Raw genomic sequence first — 18083 nt, forward strand, 5'->3', positions numbered from 1 at the left:
TATTGAGATTAAGTAGTGCATTACAGATGATTACTAGATAATGCATTGAAGACAGTGCATCTGACACACTTAGTGCAGTGCCGGCATGTAGTAAGTATTAATACTAACACTCTTTTGTATTCCTCAGAGTAACATGGTTCTAACTGCTTCTCCTCTGGTTCCCCTCTCTCAATAAACAGGAAAAACACTTGTCTACCCAGTTGTCCAAGTCAAACTTTCAGAAATCAGCTTTGATTCCTCTCTCTCCCTCACCTCTCATCTACCACCTAGTCCTTTTCATTCTGTCTATCAAATCCATCCACGTCTCTCCCTCCACATTACTACCTGGTCGTCCAGGCCACTACTCTTTTTTGAAAAGAAAAAAAGTCACTGCAAATCTCCCCAGCAGCTTCTCTTTGCCTCTAATCTTTCTCCCTTTAGCAAAACTGTCAGCAGTTTTAGGGTAAAATTTAATATCCTGAACATGACTTTTAAGATATTCCATGATCTGTTCTCAGCCCAACTCTGCAGGCTTACAGCTCAACTCTGTCTCTTGTACTCTACACTTCAGGCACACTGCATGTAGTTTAGTTCCTTGAGTATGCCATGCTCCCCTCTGAGCACCCTTACAGATTGTGTTGTCTGACTCTTCCAAATATTGAAAGGGCTCCACTGCTTAGAAAAAAGTTTGAAAACCAGTACTTTAGTCAAATGAGATCACTGATCTTTCTCTGATATGTATCTATGTTTTTCTGAACTTACCTACCAGTATACTACTAAAATTTCCTATGCTTGACGTGCACTTCTATATCATTTCATTAAAAGGCTATTTAATCTTCAAATTCTGGCTCAAATAATACACCTTCCAAGAAGCCATTTAAAATCTCATTCCAGTCAGAAGTCATCTTTCTGAAATCTTAAAGTATTTTGTGTTACTGATATGCTACCTGATATATCTTCCCTAATGGATTTTAAGCTTTTGGAAAAGGTGTCTGCTATTTGTATAATTTTTGTATAATTTGTATAATTTTTAATAGTCCATAGTACCTGCACAACACCCTTTCTGTATTAGAAACACAGTTAATCATATTGATTATTTTAAATTTATAATACTTACAAAAACCTGTTTAGCGCGTGTTTGATAGTCTACTTAACATTTTAAGCAATATTTAAATGCAACACAATTTTCACTGAGCTTAGTATATTAAAGTGTCTTATTGGAATTTGAATGAAATTTAATGAAGACTATTTTGAGAACAAAAAGAAAATTACACCAAGAGATAAAGAATGACTGAGCAACCATAAATGACCAAGAAGATAAAGCAAATTAAAACTAAATGAACTGAAACAGTTTTCTTATTCAGAAGGAAGCACACACACAAATATTCTATGAAAAAGCCAGAAAAAATAAGCATCTTTATATCCTTTTAACTTTTCCAGTTTAAATTTCTACACATTAAGATAAATTCAAAATAAATAAACATGATTGAGAGGATTAAACACAAGAATAATACAGTATGCAAAATCTGTGAGGAAATTTTACTGAAGTTGAGATTGTGTAACTCAGAATAAGGCCAATCCATATCTAAATATATGAAACATCATTCAAATATACACTGAGTGTGAACCACTGGTCTTCATCACTATAAAATATGAAACAAAAAATATTTGATTGTAAGTGGGATTAAATTCTAGAACATGATTCAAAAAGAACCTCTACAGCTTTAAAATTGTACATTGTGCTCTATGGTTTGGAAGGAAGATATATTTCATTGAGGAAGGAAATAAACTTCAGTTTTCCATTTCCGTTAGAAATAACAAATGGACTTTCAAACATATATGTATTTAGGTGTATGATATGCCATCTTTCTCACATTTACTGTTTTGTTTTTAAAACATTGGTATTTCCATTTGGGTAAAGCCATTTTTATTGTCCTTATTTTGGGCGGGGGGGGGGGGGGGACTTTCCAAATGAAATAAGTCAAATGAATACAGGTTATTAAATAGTCTTTGTATTTTTTTTTTAAAAGAGATCTATTTTAACATATTGAAGTACAAGTCTATCAGATTGTCATTTTCAGTAAAATAATTTTACAACTGACTGGTTAAATGAAGAACTTAGTCCGGATGACAGCAAGGCAGAAACCCGTGGTCATCCATCTTCCCTTTGACACACAGAGAGCTCAACTCCAGGATAAAACGACTGCTGGCAGAAGGAGGAGGAAGAGCAAAAAAGGACAAGGAATTGGGATACTCCAAGTATCAGTGGGACTGGAAGGGATGCGACAGGAGGCTGCTGGCTGCTGTTCTCCTACCTCTGGGCACTGTGTTTCCTTTGGAAAGGAGGGTTTGATTGAAAGGGATTGATGTAGAAGTGCCTCGGTTATAAGCACAATCCCCTGGGGGTTCTCTGTGGTTTTCTGCAATTATCTCCCTGTCCCTGCACCTTTCTGTGCTTTCTTATACTTCTGCATTACATGTTGCCTCACCATCAATTTCCTCATCAGAATATTTCCCCAACTCATCATACTTCTCTATTAGCTCTTGTCCCACTCTTCTTTTCTTAGCAATCACGCAGCTTCAAGAAAAAAAGCAATACATTCCTTATATACTAGAACAAAAACCAAAAACGAACACAAAACCACTCTCTGGACTAAAAGCCACAGAAATTACCTCTCATGCTAGTGCCTAACTTCTAGAAAAGTATACTAGATCCATTTTCCCACTCTTTCAACTTCAAGTATATGTCTAGGTTAAACTAGAATCTATTGCCCCTCTGTCATAGTATACATAGTATACAAATTCGGATTTTTTACAGTTGAAATTAAATCCCTTTTCAAAAAGTCATTTTGGCTTTTAATTATTTTTTAATAGAAAACATATATACACACTGATCTCAGTGAATATGCCAACCATATTCGTAAGTACAGAAATTGCTAAACAAACCAAACACAAAGACAGAATGACACCATACACAACGTACAACATTCAATTCCATTCAACAAGCATTTATTGAAACCCTGCTGTGTGCAAAGTATCCAACAAGTGCTAGGATGGATGGATAAGAGCCAGGCCAGGTTAGTATCTCCCGTGATACACTTTCACGCCTTTTGGTACTTTTCCATCAAGGTGAGCTTTGTAATTTTCATTAATTATTACTTTATTTGTTAAGGCCCATCTCTCTGCTGGAACATAAATACCAGAAGAGGAGGATCCCAGTTAATAACACCATGGTGTCTATTACAGAGTAGAAATTCAATAAATATTTACTGGGTAACAATATAATGTTATGTTAAAATGCTATAAGGTAGTGGATAAGAGTGTCAGTTAAAAAAGAAAAACTTTGTCTTACATTAAAAAGTCAACCCTCAGTTTTTCCTCTATGTCTCTGAGACTGTTTCTGATTATTTGATTCATTTCTTCTTTTCTTTAGATTCCACATATAAGTGAGATCATATCGTATTTGTCTTTCTCTAACTTATTTCACTTAACATAATGTTCTCTAGGAGGGGGGGTGGGGATAAGGGGGTAGGTGAGTGGATTAGAAAGCACAGTCTGTAACCACAAGATTGCCACGGGGATACGAAAGTCAATTTGGGGAGTATAATCAATAATGTTGTAAAGATTTTGTAGGGCATCCGATGGACACTTGTCTCATTAGGGAGACCACCTCAGGGATGGTGTAGATGCCTGATCACTGCACTGTACACTTGAAGCTGAAGCTGAACAATAATGAGAGTCAACTACTATTTTATATATATACGTTTTATGTATATATACATTTTATGTGTATATATAAAATAGTAGTTGACACTCATTATTGTCATACATGTATGTATATATAATATATATAGTTACAAGAAGCGGAGTCCAACATTAGGAATAGAGACAGTGGAAATGTAATGGCTCTGTGCGATGTCAGAGGGATAGTGGATGGGAGGAGGAGGGTTATCACGGTGTGAGGGATATAAATGATAAATGTCTATTACATTGTTTTGTGCACCTGAAACTAATAAAACATTAAAAAATAATAAATAAATAAATAAAAAATGTCAGAAGGATTTGTCCACTTAGAGCAGCATCAGAGAGGAAAGATGGGTTCTATTCTGCTTAGTATTTTTCATTCTACAAAGCCTCAGTACCAAGTAGCTTTCAAAGCCCAGGGGAACAATGAGCCAACACTACTACCTTTCCCATATGCTGGAAGCATGAGTTCTATATTGCCAACCTAGGACTTTATTAAATTACCTATAAATACTGGAAGTCTTCCTAGTAGGTAACAGGAACAGGACTCAATTGAATAAAAAGCATCAAGTAGCTCCTCTTCAGAGTATATGGGAATTGCATTAAAAATGACTTTTACCTTAAAATTGCATTTCTGTTTATATACTGATACTAAAAAACCTTAAAGCATTTATTTTAATAAAATTAAAGACTTCTTTTGCTTAGACTGTATTTCTCAGCCTACAATTAAACTCTTTATGGTTTAGTGATTTACAGTTACTAGGTCTTTAGTGATTACTAGCATGTACGATGCCTTTGGCTATTTACATCTTAAATTTATGTCTAATTAAATTAAATAAAACCAATATTAAATTAAAAGTAGTTCCCTGAGAAATTTTATTTTGAAGAGAAAGTATTTCCCCCCCTAATGATATGAAAAGAACTAATTATAAAAATATACTGTTAGCCACAGTGGGGTCATGTAAAGGATACCAGTTTTGGAGTGTATTTGTATACCATGAAACTTTTGAATCTGTTTGCTGATATGTGAAATGGGAATGATAATGCATACATATAAGGTTGTGAAAATTAAAATGAACAAATTCATGCTATTACTAATTACGTTCTTTTAATGACTGGTAAATTCTTTTCTAAATTTTATATTAAAAAGCTTTTATCTTAATAACTGGTACATGTTCTTTAGTCAGGTTGTGTAAATTGTGAAGATTAACTTTTATTTCCATTTTGCATTTTCTCCTAGGAAGCATGTAGGATGTAAATAATAATTTTTATATAACATATCTACAATATTTCTTGATTCTTCTCAATTTTCCATCTCCTTCCGCTATTATCATTGTGGTAGGTAGAATAGTCCCCAAAAATGTCCATGCACTATTTTCTGGAATCTGAAATTATGTTAGATTACATGGTAAAAGGCACTTTGCAGCCGTAATTAAGGTTAAGGATGTTAAAACAGGGAGATTATCTTGGATCATCTCAGGGGGCGCAACCTAATTATATGAGCCCTTGAAAGCAGAACACTCTCTTGAGCTGGATGGCAGAAGAAATACAGCAGAATGCATACTCAGAGAGACAAGAAATAGCCAATGTGCTTGAAGATGAAGGGGGACGTTTGTCAAACAAAATGGGACATCATTCCTACAGAGGCAAGTAACGAAATTCTGCCAATAACCTGAATGACCTCGAAAATGGAGTCTTCCCTTGAGCCTTCAGATAAAAACTCCACCTTGATGACCTTTTGATTTTGGTCTTGTGAAACACAGGGCAAAGAAACCACCCAAACTTACCCAGACTTTTGAGAGACTGCTGAATTGGCCTTGTTTTAAGTTACTAAGTTTGTGGTAATTTGCTATGGCAGCAATAGAAAACTAGTATACGTGGATCAGGCCCTCATCACCTCTGCTCTAAACTAATACAATTCTTGATCTCTAGACTTACTTATTGACAAAATCTTTCTAGCTTTGGTTGTCATGACCCTGTTCCGAATCCTGCAATAATAGCTCCCTATTGTCAACTCTATGGTTCTAACTCCTTGGCCTGACATTAAGGTATTTGTAATCTGGCCCCAACCTCTATTGCTAGTCTTATTTCCCACTATGTGTCAAATACTCTCTGCTCTGTTCATACATAAACTGCATGTCTTTATCTCTGGGTCTAAGGTTGCCCATGCCTGAAATGTCTCAGCATCTTCACAGTTTAAACGTCTATAATTCAAGGCTCAGATCAACCGTTACCTTGGTATCGGTGTTGAAAGAGACAATTTCCACTACTGCACTAATGATAAGAATAACAGCTATATTGATGTTAATAATAACATTAACAATAGCAGTTGCCATTTATTAAGAACTTAGTATATGTTCGACAATATTTTAAATGCTTTTATAAGTGATCATAACAATCGCGTGAGGTAAGAAGAGAGATTCCATTATTTTTACAGGTGAGGAAATGGAGGTTAGAGAGGTTTCATAACTTGTCCATGTAGCAGAGATGAGACCTAAAATCTTCTCTCTATTCTGCTACACGTACAGAATATCTTGCTTGTCCTTACCATGTTCCACCTTGTGTTATATGTGCTCAAGCCTGCAACTCACTTCTCCTAGTAGGTTTTATGATCCTTGAGGATAAGAGCTAGGAGAATGTACGAACTATATTTTGTCAAGTTTTGTCTTCCATAGCACTTACCAAAATGCCTTTTTAAATTAAGAGATGAAAAAATGTATGGTAAAGTTTATGCTTTAGGGAAATGATTAAAATACCATAAGAATTCAGTAGCAAATTTTAAATAATTTGAATGAGTGTGATCTTTATGTTTGGATAGAGATAACGTAAGATAATTTGCATGTGTAAAATACATAGTTCCTTAACACTAGCTTTCAAGGGTTCTATTATTCTTTCTATAAATAACACTAGAATATGAGATGATAAGAAGTATTTGACATATAACTATATGATCATTTATAGATTTTAAAACTGCCACATACCAATTTAACATCTTGAGGAACAGTTTTAAGTTATCTTGTCTATAACAAATGTAAATTGAACTGTTCATTCATTCATTCATTCAAACAAATATTGAATATTTAGTAGATATCAACTATTATCTTAATTACCAGAGATATTAAAATGAATGTGATATAGTTCCTCCCTTCAAGGACTTTATAATCTAATGGTATTCAGACAAATACAAATAAATAATAATACAACATGTTATTAGTACACAGATGACACTTAAGAATCTGAAAAGCAGGCTTATATTTTCCCATTATAGAAAAGTTTTTTCAATTCAACAAAAAATAACTCAATTAGAAAATAGGCAAAGGACTTGAATAGACGTTTTCCCAAAGAGTTTATACAAACAGCCAATAAGTACATGAAAAGATGCTCAGCATCACTCGTCATTAGGGAAATGCAAATCTAAACTACAATGAGGTATTCCCTCATACTCTTAGGATGACTATTATAAAAAAATAACAAGCGTTGGCAAGGATGTGGAGAAACTGAACCCCTTGTGTGCTGTTGGTAAGATTGTAAATGGTAGAGCTACTATGGGCAACAGTATGGCAGGTCCTCAAAAATTAAAAATAGGATTACCATATGATCCAGTTAATTCCACTGTGGACATATGCCCCCCAAAATTGACAGCAGAGTCTCGAGGACATATTTGTATACCCATGTTCAAAACAACCTTGTTCACGATTGCTACAAAGTGGAAGTGACCCAAATGTCCATTGACAGATGAATGGTTAAAAAAAATGTGGTACATATATACAATAGGATATTAGTCAACCTTAAAAAGGAAAGAGATTATGACTCATACTACAATATGCATGCACCTTAAGGACATTAGGATACACGAAATAACCCGGTCATAAAGAACAAATACTGTATAATTCCACTTATATGAGGTATGTAGAGTAGTTAAATTCACAGAGACAGAAAATAAAATGGTGTTTTCCAGAAGCCAGAGGAAAAGGCGAATGGAGAGTTGTTGTTTAATGGATGCAGAGTTTCAGTTCCTCAAGATGAAAAGAGTTCTGGAGATGGATGGTGGTGATGGTTGCACAACAACATGAATGTAACTCAATGCCACTAAACTGTACACTTAAAAATGGTTAAGGTAGTAAACTTTAAGTTATGTATGTCTTACTACAATAAAAAATATATAAAATAAGGTTTCTTTTTAAGACAAATAACATGAAATTCAATTAAAATTTAAATGCTAATTAATTTCCACTGACAATAAAATTGCTATGTACCTTGCTATAGAAGTACTTTAACACAATTCATAAGATGTTAATAATAGCTTCCACTTATAAGATTTTGTTTATTTCACCTATAATATTTGAATCACTTGAAATTATTAGCAAATGACAAATAGTACCATGACTATCAATACTTTTAATTAATAATGGCTGGTAGTGTTATTATAACTTCAAAAGTGAGAAATGTGCTTAAATTTAGTGTTAAAGGCACATTTTTTGTTAAATTCTTAATATGTTATATATCCTGTAGTGTCAGTCTGAGATTTCTAATGACATGAAAGGACAACACTACTACTTAACATCTCCATTAGTCTTCATTATTACAGCGTTCTCTGTTAATAGACCTCTGAATTCAGCAAACATTCACTTAGAACTATTACATACTAGAGCAGTGGTTTTAAGCCTTATAAAATTACATACTAGATAAGCTGTTTTAAATCTTTTAAAACATCATCTCCCCTCCATTTCAGTAAAAAAAAAATATTTATAAATGATAGACATATTCGATTATACTTTTATAATACATAAAACATATAAAATATTTTAAAAGATTAAAATGCAATAAATATTTGCAAATCATTATTTCTAATGGTAAGTAAGACTTTAAGCTCTCAGGAAAAATGTTGGAAGTAATGCGTGTTATACTTTTTAAAAATATGGGTTTTCTTACCAAACCTGTTTTCTCTTTTTCCTGAGCACTCCCTAGACTATATTCCACAACCTTCCATTTTCCAGCACTCAGCTTTGTGACTGAGTGAAGTCAATGAAATATAAGCAGAAGTGACTTTACTGTTTCCACTTCTTGCTCATAAAAACTTCCCATGTGCTGACTGAATAGAGAGGGCTCCAAGGCCCTAAAGAGGGTAAAGCCACGGATGAAAAGAGCCTCAAACCCTGTCTGACCAGATGGAAGGCCACCCGCCCAACTGGGAATAACTCCATTGAACTGATATTTGCTCAATAAATAAACTTCTTTTATATTAAGTTTTCAATTTATATACTATAGTAGCTGGAATTACACTAGCTGATAAATAGAGCAATTTGAAGGTCTCCTTCCAAACTCAATTTTCTCCTACTTAGTAGTGTTAATGGTGTTATAACTGAAAAAGAGATTTCACAAAGACATACCATAGACCATATAAAGTATAAACGCAGGGTAAAGTTCATTGTTAATAATAGTGGATATGAATCTATATTTTATTAGTCTTACTGATAACTTTAAATTTTTTGGTGAGCTTTTTGTCAGATCTTTGAGTGTCCCTGTATTTACTTCATCAACGGCTGTTGAAGATAGGAGTAGCTTATTTGTGTAATTGCAATATTAGTATTACACTAGATTGACAATTTCATTGCAGGAATCTTTTTAAGCCACTTGCCCATTTTCTGATGGTTAACTAAACTAACTAACACCTCCAGAAAGGCATGCAAGACATGACATCCAGACCAAGTGAACCAACCTCTGATATCCAGATGAACTGAGAACGCCAGGGTAGAGCTATATTTTAAATATTAGTAATGCTTAATATCTTTTTTGTCTTTAAAAAAAAAAGTTTACAAATTTCTTTCCATTTCCTAGAGAATTTAATCATGTACCCCAAGGAGTACATGGACCTTTCATTGAAGATCACTATATTTGAAACTACAATACACCAAACACGACACTCAGAAGGATATACAAAATAAGAAAGAGTTTAGCCAGGAGATAGACAAGTAAATAAATAATTAGTTACAAAGTGTTATAACTGGAGTAAATGTAAAGTACTGTGTGAGCTTAGAAATATTATAAAATGAAAAGAGCAGATTCCACAGGTCTTAACAGCTGATCTCCACTTCAGCTCTAGAACCAACGCCCTTTCACCTAGTCAGTTGTTCCCATAAGTATCCCCTCTTGCATTAAAAACATAAAACTCTTCTTTGACTCCATCTCCACCAAGTCCTATTTCTTTATTTACTTTTTTTCAAAAATCTCTCTTTCGAGTTGTTGTCATCTGTACTGTCCAATGTAGTCGCCAGTCACATGTGCCTATTTAAATTTAAATTAATTTAGTTAAAAAATTCAAATAAATAGATAAATAAATAAATAAATAAATAAATAAATAAATAAATAAAACTTGTAGTCGCACCAGCCACATTTCAAGGGCTCGATAGCCACATGTGGCTATCACTACCATGTCATATTTGGACAGTGCAGAGAGAGAACAATAATCATTGCCAAAAGTTCTATCGGACAGTGCTGGTCTAGACAGAATAATTTGGAGTGCAGCCTCTAGATCCATACTGCCTGGATTAAAATCCCAACTTCTACCCTTACTCGCTGGGTAAACTTGGGGAAGTCATTTCCACTCTGTCTACTTTGGTTTCCTCATCCGTAAATGAGGATAATAGTAATTAATTCCTGCTTCATAACATTGTTGTGAGGTTTAAATGATTTACAGGTAAAGTGCTTAGAATAGTGCCTCACACATAAAGAATGCTCAATAAATATTAGCTGTTCTTATTTTTATTCTTGAAATTATTCTCAAGACTCTACCTCACCTCCCATTTTCATTAACCTGCTCCAATCAGGCTTTGTCCACTACTGTAAGATTTGTCAAGATTTACCCAATTCCTTCATCTTGCCAAATCCAATGGTCAATTCTCAGTCTTCATCCTATTTGACTTTTCAGAAGCACTGGGCATAGGTGATCATCTTTCTTAAAATATTTTCTTCATTTGGTTTCCAAGATACCATATTCTTCTTTTCCTCTTCTTTAAGGACTGCTCTCTCTTAAGTCTCCTTTGATGGATTCTCTTCCTGACTTCTAAATGTTGGAGTATCCCCAGGGCTCAGTCTTTAGCTTTCTCCTTGATTCAAGTTACCCTAAGTAATCTTATCAGTGCCATGGCTTCAAATACTACCTGTTGATTCCTCCCAAATTACATCCCTAGTCTTGACCTACTCAGATCTAGACTCATATCCAACATAACAACTGCACTTATATGTCTAATGGTCATCTCAACATCACCATGTCTAAAACAGAATTCTTGATTCTCTCATGAGGCTAAATTGGCTATTGATGTCTCATCTCTACAAAGTGATTTTTAAGTTTTCAAAGCATTTTCTTATACATCTAAAAATGTTATCTTTATAAAAATCCTGTGGCACAGCAGGTGTTAATTCTCTGTGTCATATGAACACTCTATGACTCAGATATGTTGGGTAGGTTTTTAAAGAGGTCATAATTGATATATAACCCAGAGTACGAAACAGAATTCAAGCATCCTTATTTTCTCAATATGCTTTCTATTAGGTTATAACGCTTAGCAAGTCATAATTAATCTTTAGGAATGGTGACTTTAAAAGTGAGTTTACAATTAACAGGAAAAGCAGAATACAAAATAGCATGGCAGAAGAAAAGATGTATAATTTAGCTGCCACGTGTACTGGCCAATATACCTTTATATATGGTTTCCCTTGCCAATTATTGTTTACATATGATTACTATGATATTATTGAGAATAATTTCACTATGTTTTAGAAATATCTCATTTTCTTATTTTTCTATTCTTCAGGAGGCAAGGAAGCAGTCTTGTCTAGTTTAAAATCCATACTAGAGCAACAATACTTATTTTTACAATAATAAAAACCACCTTAAAAATTTGAAAACATTATTGTATATCATTCATTAAATAATGACTCTGTAACTTAATTACATGCAGATCTCCATATAGATGCCAGGAAAATCAAGGGAATACTAAATGAATCTTAGAAAACGCAAACATGCTAGTTAAAAATGTATTTCTTGGTTTTAGGTAAGTTACTCCATACATTCTATGTATTTATGTAAGCTCCAACATCGTAAAACAAATTCATTACTTTAGATGTTATCATATAATCAAATGGTTTAGATATTAAATTTGAAGATTTCAGTTTTAAATACTGTTGGAGCTTGTGATTGCAAGTTTTTTCTTAAAAGAAAACATAAAAATCTTACTTGAAACATACACATATATGCCCAAATACGGGAGTTAGAAATGCATCGAAAGTTTGGAGTCCAGTAATGAGAGATATTCTAATTCTATTATTAATAGATCAAATCTATTAGGTAGGTAGGTAGAAATAATTGCTTGCACATTTTAAGCATGATTAAAATCTTAGCTGTTATGTCACTGAATATCAATGGAAACGACGACAGAAAGGAATACTTCATGCTATATACTTTATGCTTTATGCTATAGATACAGAAAGGAGCTATATGATATAATAAGGAACAAGACTACATTTCTTAAATCTGCCACCATCACAATGCTGTTGATGGTTAAAAACCTATAACAACTCATACATAAAAAACAATCCAATATTGTTACAGAATCTCAGTGGATAGTTAATAGATACATACTTTTTCAATGAAAATACTTTCGAAGAAAGATATATTGGATATTTATGCCAAAACTGTAAAGTCATGAAATTGATCATTCGGAAACAGTGACCATTCTCTTCTTGAACTCTTCTATGAGACTCTTAGCTCTGTGATAGTACTCTTATAGTTTTTGTCTTTTCTTCATGAGCATTCTTTCTCGGTCTCCTTCACGGGCTCAGGACTCGTCCCTCTCCCTCTTCCCCCAACCTACTCCTTCTTTTATACTTCCAATATCCATTAATAGCACTACAACCGTCCACCCAGTGATGCAAGCCAGAAATACGGAACTCATCTTAGAATTCTCTCTCCTTCACCTCCCTATATCCAGTGAGTCACTAAATCGAATGATTGACTATTAACATTGCTCTTTAAAATATCCCTAAAACTATCACCCTCGCTCTATCTCTATTACAATTGACTCAATTCAGATTCATTCAGGTTCTTACCTCTTATCTGAATTATTGTTCTGCTCTGCTAATGCATCCTAAAATACTTTTTATCAGGTGCTCACTCCAGTAGTTTACTTCTTTATTGCAGCCCCACTAGAATATAAACTCTAAGAGAAGGATCTCTTGTCTTGTTCCTGGTTTACTTAGGATAGTCCCTGGCATACGGTAGATGCTCAAAAACTACTTGTTAGATAAATAACAACCTGAATGTCCTAAAAATTATATATCATGCAAATCTTCCCATATAAATTCTCTATTGAAAACTTTTAAAAACTTCCTATAACCTATAAATTAATATGGTCTGCAGAACTCTCCATGATCTTGTCCCTTTTATCCATCAGCCTCATCTCTAGCCACATTCAGTCCAACATTTTATGGTAAAATTACACCTAATTGACTAAAATTACACCTAATTGACTATCATTCCTGTATATATAATGCCTCCATGCCTTTGTACATTACAGTTTTTTATGGTTTTTATCTGGAACATCTTTCAAATTGTTGTTTACCTGGTTAGCAATTATTCTGCGTTCAGGCCTTAGATCAGGTATTATCTCCTCCCGGAATCCCAGGTTGGATCAGTCATCCAGCACACTTTCTATGCAATTCTAGTTCTACCACTGACATATGACCTCGAAACAACCTGTTTAAGTACTTATTTTCTGCTAGATTATAAGCAACTCAGGTTATAAATGGTTTCTTATTCATCTTTGTTTTCCATGTGCCTGGCACATAGTAAATGCTTAATATTCATCAAAAACCCCAAAATAAATGGAATTAATTATTTAGTTTAATTCCACATATTCTCTAACGTACAGTCTGTTTTAGGTTTTTAATTTTTTTAATTAATAGACTTTATTTTTTTAGAGTAGTTTTTGGTTTATAGACATGTATAACTTTTAAAGAGAAAACTGCAACAAATAACGTTCTAACTGCCAGACAAATATAGAAACATTTTCAAAAGGCCAACATTTATGGTATTAGCATAACACAGTTAATTATGTATAAATATTAGCAATTTAAAATCATTTAAATATCTGTGTTCATCAATTAAATTTCTATTTCTATATTAAAATAAAAAATAACATTTTGATACACCAAATAAACAATTCTTATAACAATAATCACATTAAATATAGTGAGTCACAGCCAAGTTATAAGGAATACCATCAAATGACTATTTCAGTATAATATTATTATATAAGGCTCAAATTCAAGTATCTCTGTTATAGTTTGTAAAATCAAGATCGGCCGGGTCCAGGAATTAATGTATCTTTAAATTATTTCGTGTTGCACGTTTAAGTCTTGACTTTTGTGTACAAGAACCCTAGTATTCAAACATAAATGAGATTTAATCCATTTGCCTATAATTTATTTGCTGTAAAAGAAACACCATATTATATGCTTTTGTTTATTAGGTAAAGATATGCTATTATTTCCAAGACACCCAGGATTTAATGTTTAATTATCAACACCCATTTGAAAAAAGGCATTGCCTTGACTCACAAATTTCTTAATTGCTAACAGTGGCTTTTCTGAATAGGAGTGTTGGATCTAATTTATTTCTGCAGATGTGATTTAGCAACTGAATTTTAAATCAGTAAAGCTTTGCATATCTTCACTGTCAGCAGAAAATTCCTCCATCGCTGCTGCTGGAGGTTGCTTGAAGTTTTAACAAGGAAATAAAACTGCAGTGAGAAAATTGATACTACTGGCAAATGCTGCTTACAAACTGAAAAAGAAGTTAGGTTGTCAGCAATAAGAATATATTATTCACACAAAATATGAGGTGTCATCTTCATCACCATAACTTGCTGGGAATAAAAATTAATTTGGCTGGTTCCAACTTGAGGACCTAAAGAAAAGCAAGCATCTCACAGATCAGAGCACCTTTGTAAAGGATCAGCAATGGGCAATCTGGGGAACCACAGCTTAACTCCTCCCTGAGGAAGAAGGACGTTAAACACGTTTCAAGAACAGTGGCCAAGATTTACTTTAAAGCAGGTTCATTCACCACTGGAAAACAAAGTTATTGTTATATTTCAGAAAAGGTGACTCGTTTAAAGTTCCCCTTTCCCTCTGGAACATGGGATCATCCACATATTACTGCAATAAAACGAGTAAGAGAAAAGAATATGCATTTTAATTACAACTCGGCTATGAAGTCAAAAGTAACAAAAAAATGCCTACCCGTTTGGCTGAGCTGAGAAGCGCTGCGACTTTTCCGGGAGAGGCCAACAATAGCTACCATTTTGGCCCCGATGCTAGAGCGCCGCTTTTTGCTGCTGGTGCCCAGGGCGCCCACTGCGGTGTCAGACTGGCTGCCGTCATTCTTCTCCAGCGAGCACATATCTCCGCTGATGCTGGTGCTTTTAGTCATGTTCTTCCCTGAGATGCCCGTTTGTCTGCTTTGCATTTTGGATGTAAAGACACTGTAGGCCGATGGATCATTACAAGTGAAGACAAGAGTAAAAAGGAAAAGACAGAAAAGGTATTTTAGATGAAACAGCTGGAATATAATTAAATTCTGTCATTTATGGGACATATTTTTAGGATTAAAAATTTTCAAATACCATGGTTTTGAATGGATCGTACTATTCAAGGCCAACCTTATCGCAACTATGGAAAACCAGACTTATTTCATTTCTGCTGTTGAAAAATACACTAGTTTGCACGGCCATAGGAAAAAAAAATATATTCATGAAAAATCACCGGGCTCATTGGGGAGAATATGTTGTCCTGCAAGTGCAAAAATGCTTTCAGGTAGCGGTATAATGTAAGGAAGAGGTTTCCAAAAGCATTCGTCTCCAATTTGCTTCACTATTGTCTTCAAGAAGAAATGAGATGAGTGGGAAAAATTTTACCAAAAATGGCAAAAATTATAGCATCCATTGCTGAGTACCGTTTTAAAATAAGTTTTTTCATTATGTGAAAAACCAAATAAAGTTTATCTAATAATAGTTAAATTTTCTAACAGGGATTGATGTTTCCATTAGTTTTGAATTAAAAATAATTTATTTCACTTTATGTAAGTTCATATTTATGGACATACGTCTACATTCCAAACATAAAGAAAAGAAAGATTTTCCTTTTGCATTCATTTGAAAGAAAAATCCTTATCACTTTTCTAGACAATATGGTCAGAAAGCAATCAATGAGTCAATGAAGCATGTGAGCTGATTGATGAGCTACTGGGAGACTAACTCTGAGAATGGTAGTAATCAGAGAAAGGACCCTGGACTGTTCTGTGATTACTGGGCTGTGGTAGGAGGTAGAGCAGGGGTTGAAGAATCTGGAAGCAGGCTGTCCAGCCCCATAAACCTGGAAGAATGTGAAGGAAGCAGCCTGCTTTGCAGAAATAGGAAGATTCATATATATATCACCAATTATTAACTCAGTGCATTAAAAAGTCATAGTTACTGCTTTAATTTGATTCTGATAATCTGAGTGTATAACACATGATTATAGAAACAAAATAAAAGAATAAAATCTAAAAAATATTAGAAATGTATTCATACATCATTGAAAGGATGAGAGTAAGGAAACTGACCCACTGAGGTGAGCTCTTACCTCTAATTCAATTTCTTGGTCTTTTTTTTAAAAAAAATATTTTTTCTCTATCCTAGAGTAAAATCTGCAAAAAGGCTAGGACCACCCGTTAATTTAATTAATATCAACACACTTTCTCCCAGTATTTAAGAGGGAAAAGGCTCAATGTGAAATTTTAAAAAGATATAGTAAAGTGTACTATTTTATTCTTCACAGTAGTTTCAAGGAGAAATGAGGCATAAACCGGCTGATGGGGGTAGAGTGGGGGGATGGGGGTGGGGGGACAGAGAGAGAGAAGAGAGAAGTGTATATGCCCCAAATCGATCATAGTGTAGAAAAGTCAAAATTTGGTTGCGACTAAGGCTTTGAAAAATAATAACATATGCCAATAGCCACAGTAACCTGGTGCTCCTGTTATGTAGGAATTTTTACCCTAAACACATACTGGGGGAGCCAAAAAAATGTATACACATTTTAAGGAAAAAACTGTATTAAAATTGTAATACTCAATATATACCGACAACAAAAGATGAATACAAGTCACGTTTGACTCCTGCAATTATAAGAAGTGCTCAAAGTGGTTACTATCAGTGTAATTTTAATAGTCTTTTCTTTTCTTAAAATACAGTCTTTTCCTTTCTAAAAAAAAAAAAAAGCACCTAATCTATTACCTACCTACCAAGTAAAAGATAAATTCACAAAATATTGCTGACTGTACCTTCTGATATTTGCATTTTAATTTGTAAGGTTTAATACAAAGGGTGTAAAGAACTTGGCCAAAATCAAGCAGGATACAATAAAATACTAACTGGAACTGATAAGTTAATGTGTAGATAAATATTTTAATTACCATTTTGGTTTTAAAGAAATACACATCTCTTCACTTTATCTATGTAATGTAGATAATGCATTATCTACAAAAGGGTTCTCCTTGAAACATAGAGATCACCAGAGACGAATTTATAAATAGTTGCCCCAGGATGCTGTGTTTTGAGGGGAGGGAGACTGAGGCTAGGGTATCACTATTGGTTTCCTTTACTTTTCTCCCTGGATGTCACCTAAAACTACAAGCAAACAATGTTGTAAGTAAACAAACTATCAAACATAATTTTCAAAGTTTTGGGACTGTTGATTTGTAGAATACTTGTAGTAAAGACTCTGTAAACATACAGGATCATTTCAAATGCTTAAGAAAGCAAAGGCCCACTACAGTATCAATTACTTTAAAAGAAAAAAAAATGTGTAAGTCTGGTAATATGGTAAATTTCCAATATTGCTGGTGTTAAATTTCTGAAGGGCAATTTGGCAATATGTGTCAAAAGCCTTAAAAAAAAAGAAGACTACCTTTAACATATCAATTCTACTTTCAGGATTTATCCTAAGGGAAAACTTAGCAAGATTTAGTGCAGATTTAGTAGAGATTTAGCAAGAATGAGATTCATTGCAGAATTGATCGTAATAGGAAAACACACAAGGGAAAACCCCATAAATGTCTAATAGTAGAGGGTGTTTAAATAAGTTATGTTCATCAATAAAAAAGAATGTACCTTTGAAAATGCTGTTGTAAATAAATATTTATTGACATAAAATACGTTCTTGACATGGGGGAAGGGAGAAAGGAAGCAGAGATTTGCAGCTTAGCTTTGGCTGGCACACATACTAAATATGGATTTAGCCAAATGCTGGGGGACACAGACAAA

At 33.9% G+C, this 18083-nt stretch overlaps 1 protein-coding gene across 50 annotated transcripts in view; it reads right to left on the reverse strand.

Moving 5' to 3' along the window:
* Positions 1-18083, reverse strand: part of RIMS2 (regulating synaptic membrane exocytosis 2) — a 592512-nt gene that overhangs the window by 69800 nt on the left and 504629 nt on the right. For 31 of the 50 annotated variants that reach the window (XM_074316891.1, XM_074316853.1, XM_074316856.1 and 28 more), the window contains one exon: positions 15025-15266. The exons of the other annotated variants lie outside the window; for them this stretch is intronic. In XM_074316891.1, the coding sequence (XP_074172992.1) occupies positions 15025-15266 (242 nt within the window). The remainder of the gene's footprint in view (positions 1-15024; positions 15267-18083) is intronic. 50 annotated transcript variants of the gene reach the window in all.

This window comes from Rhinolophus sinicus, linkage group LG12 (genome assembly GCF_036562045.2).
Source record: "Rhinolophus sinicus isolate RSC01 linkage group LG12, ASM3656204v1, whole genome shotgun sequence".
Taxonomy (NCBI): domain Eukaryota; kingdom Metazoa; phylum Chordata; class Mammalia; order Chiroptera; family Rhinolophidae; genus Rhinolophus; species Rhinolophus sinicus.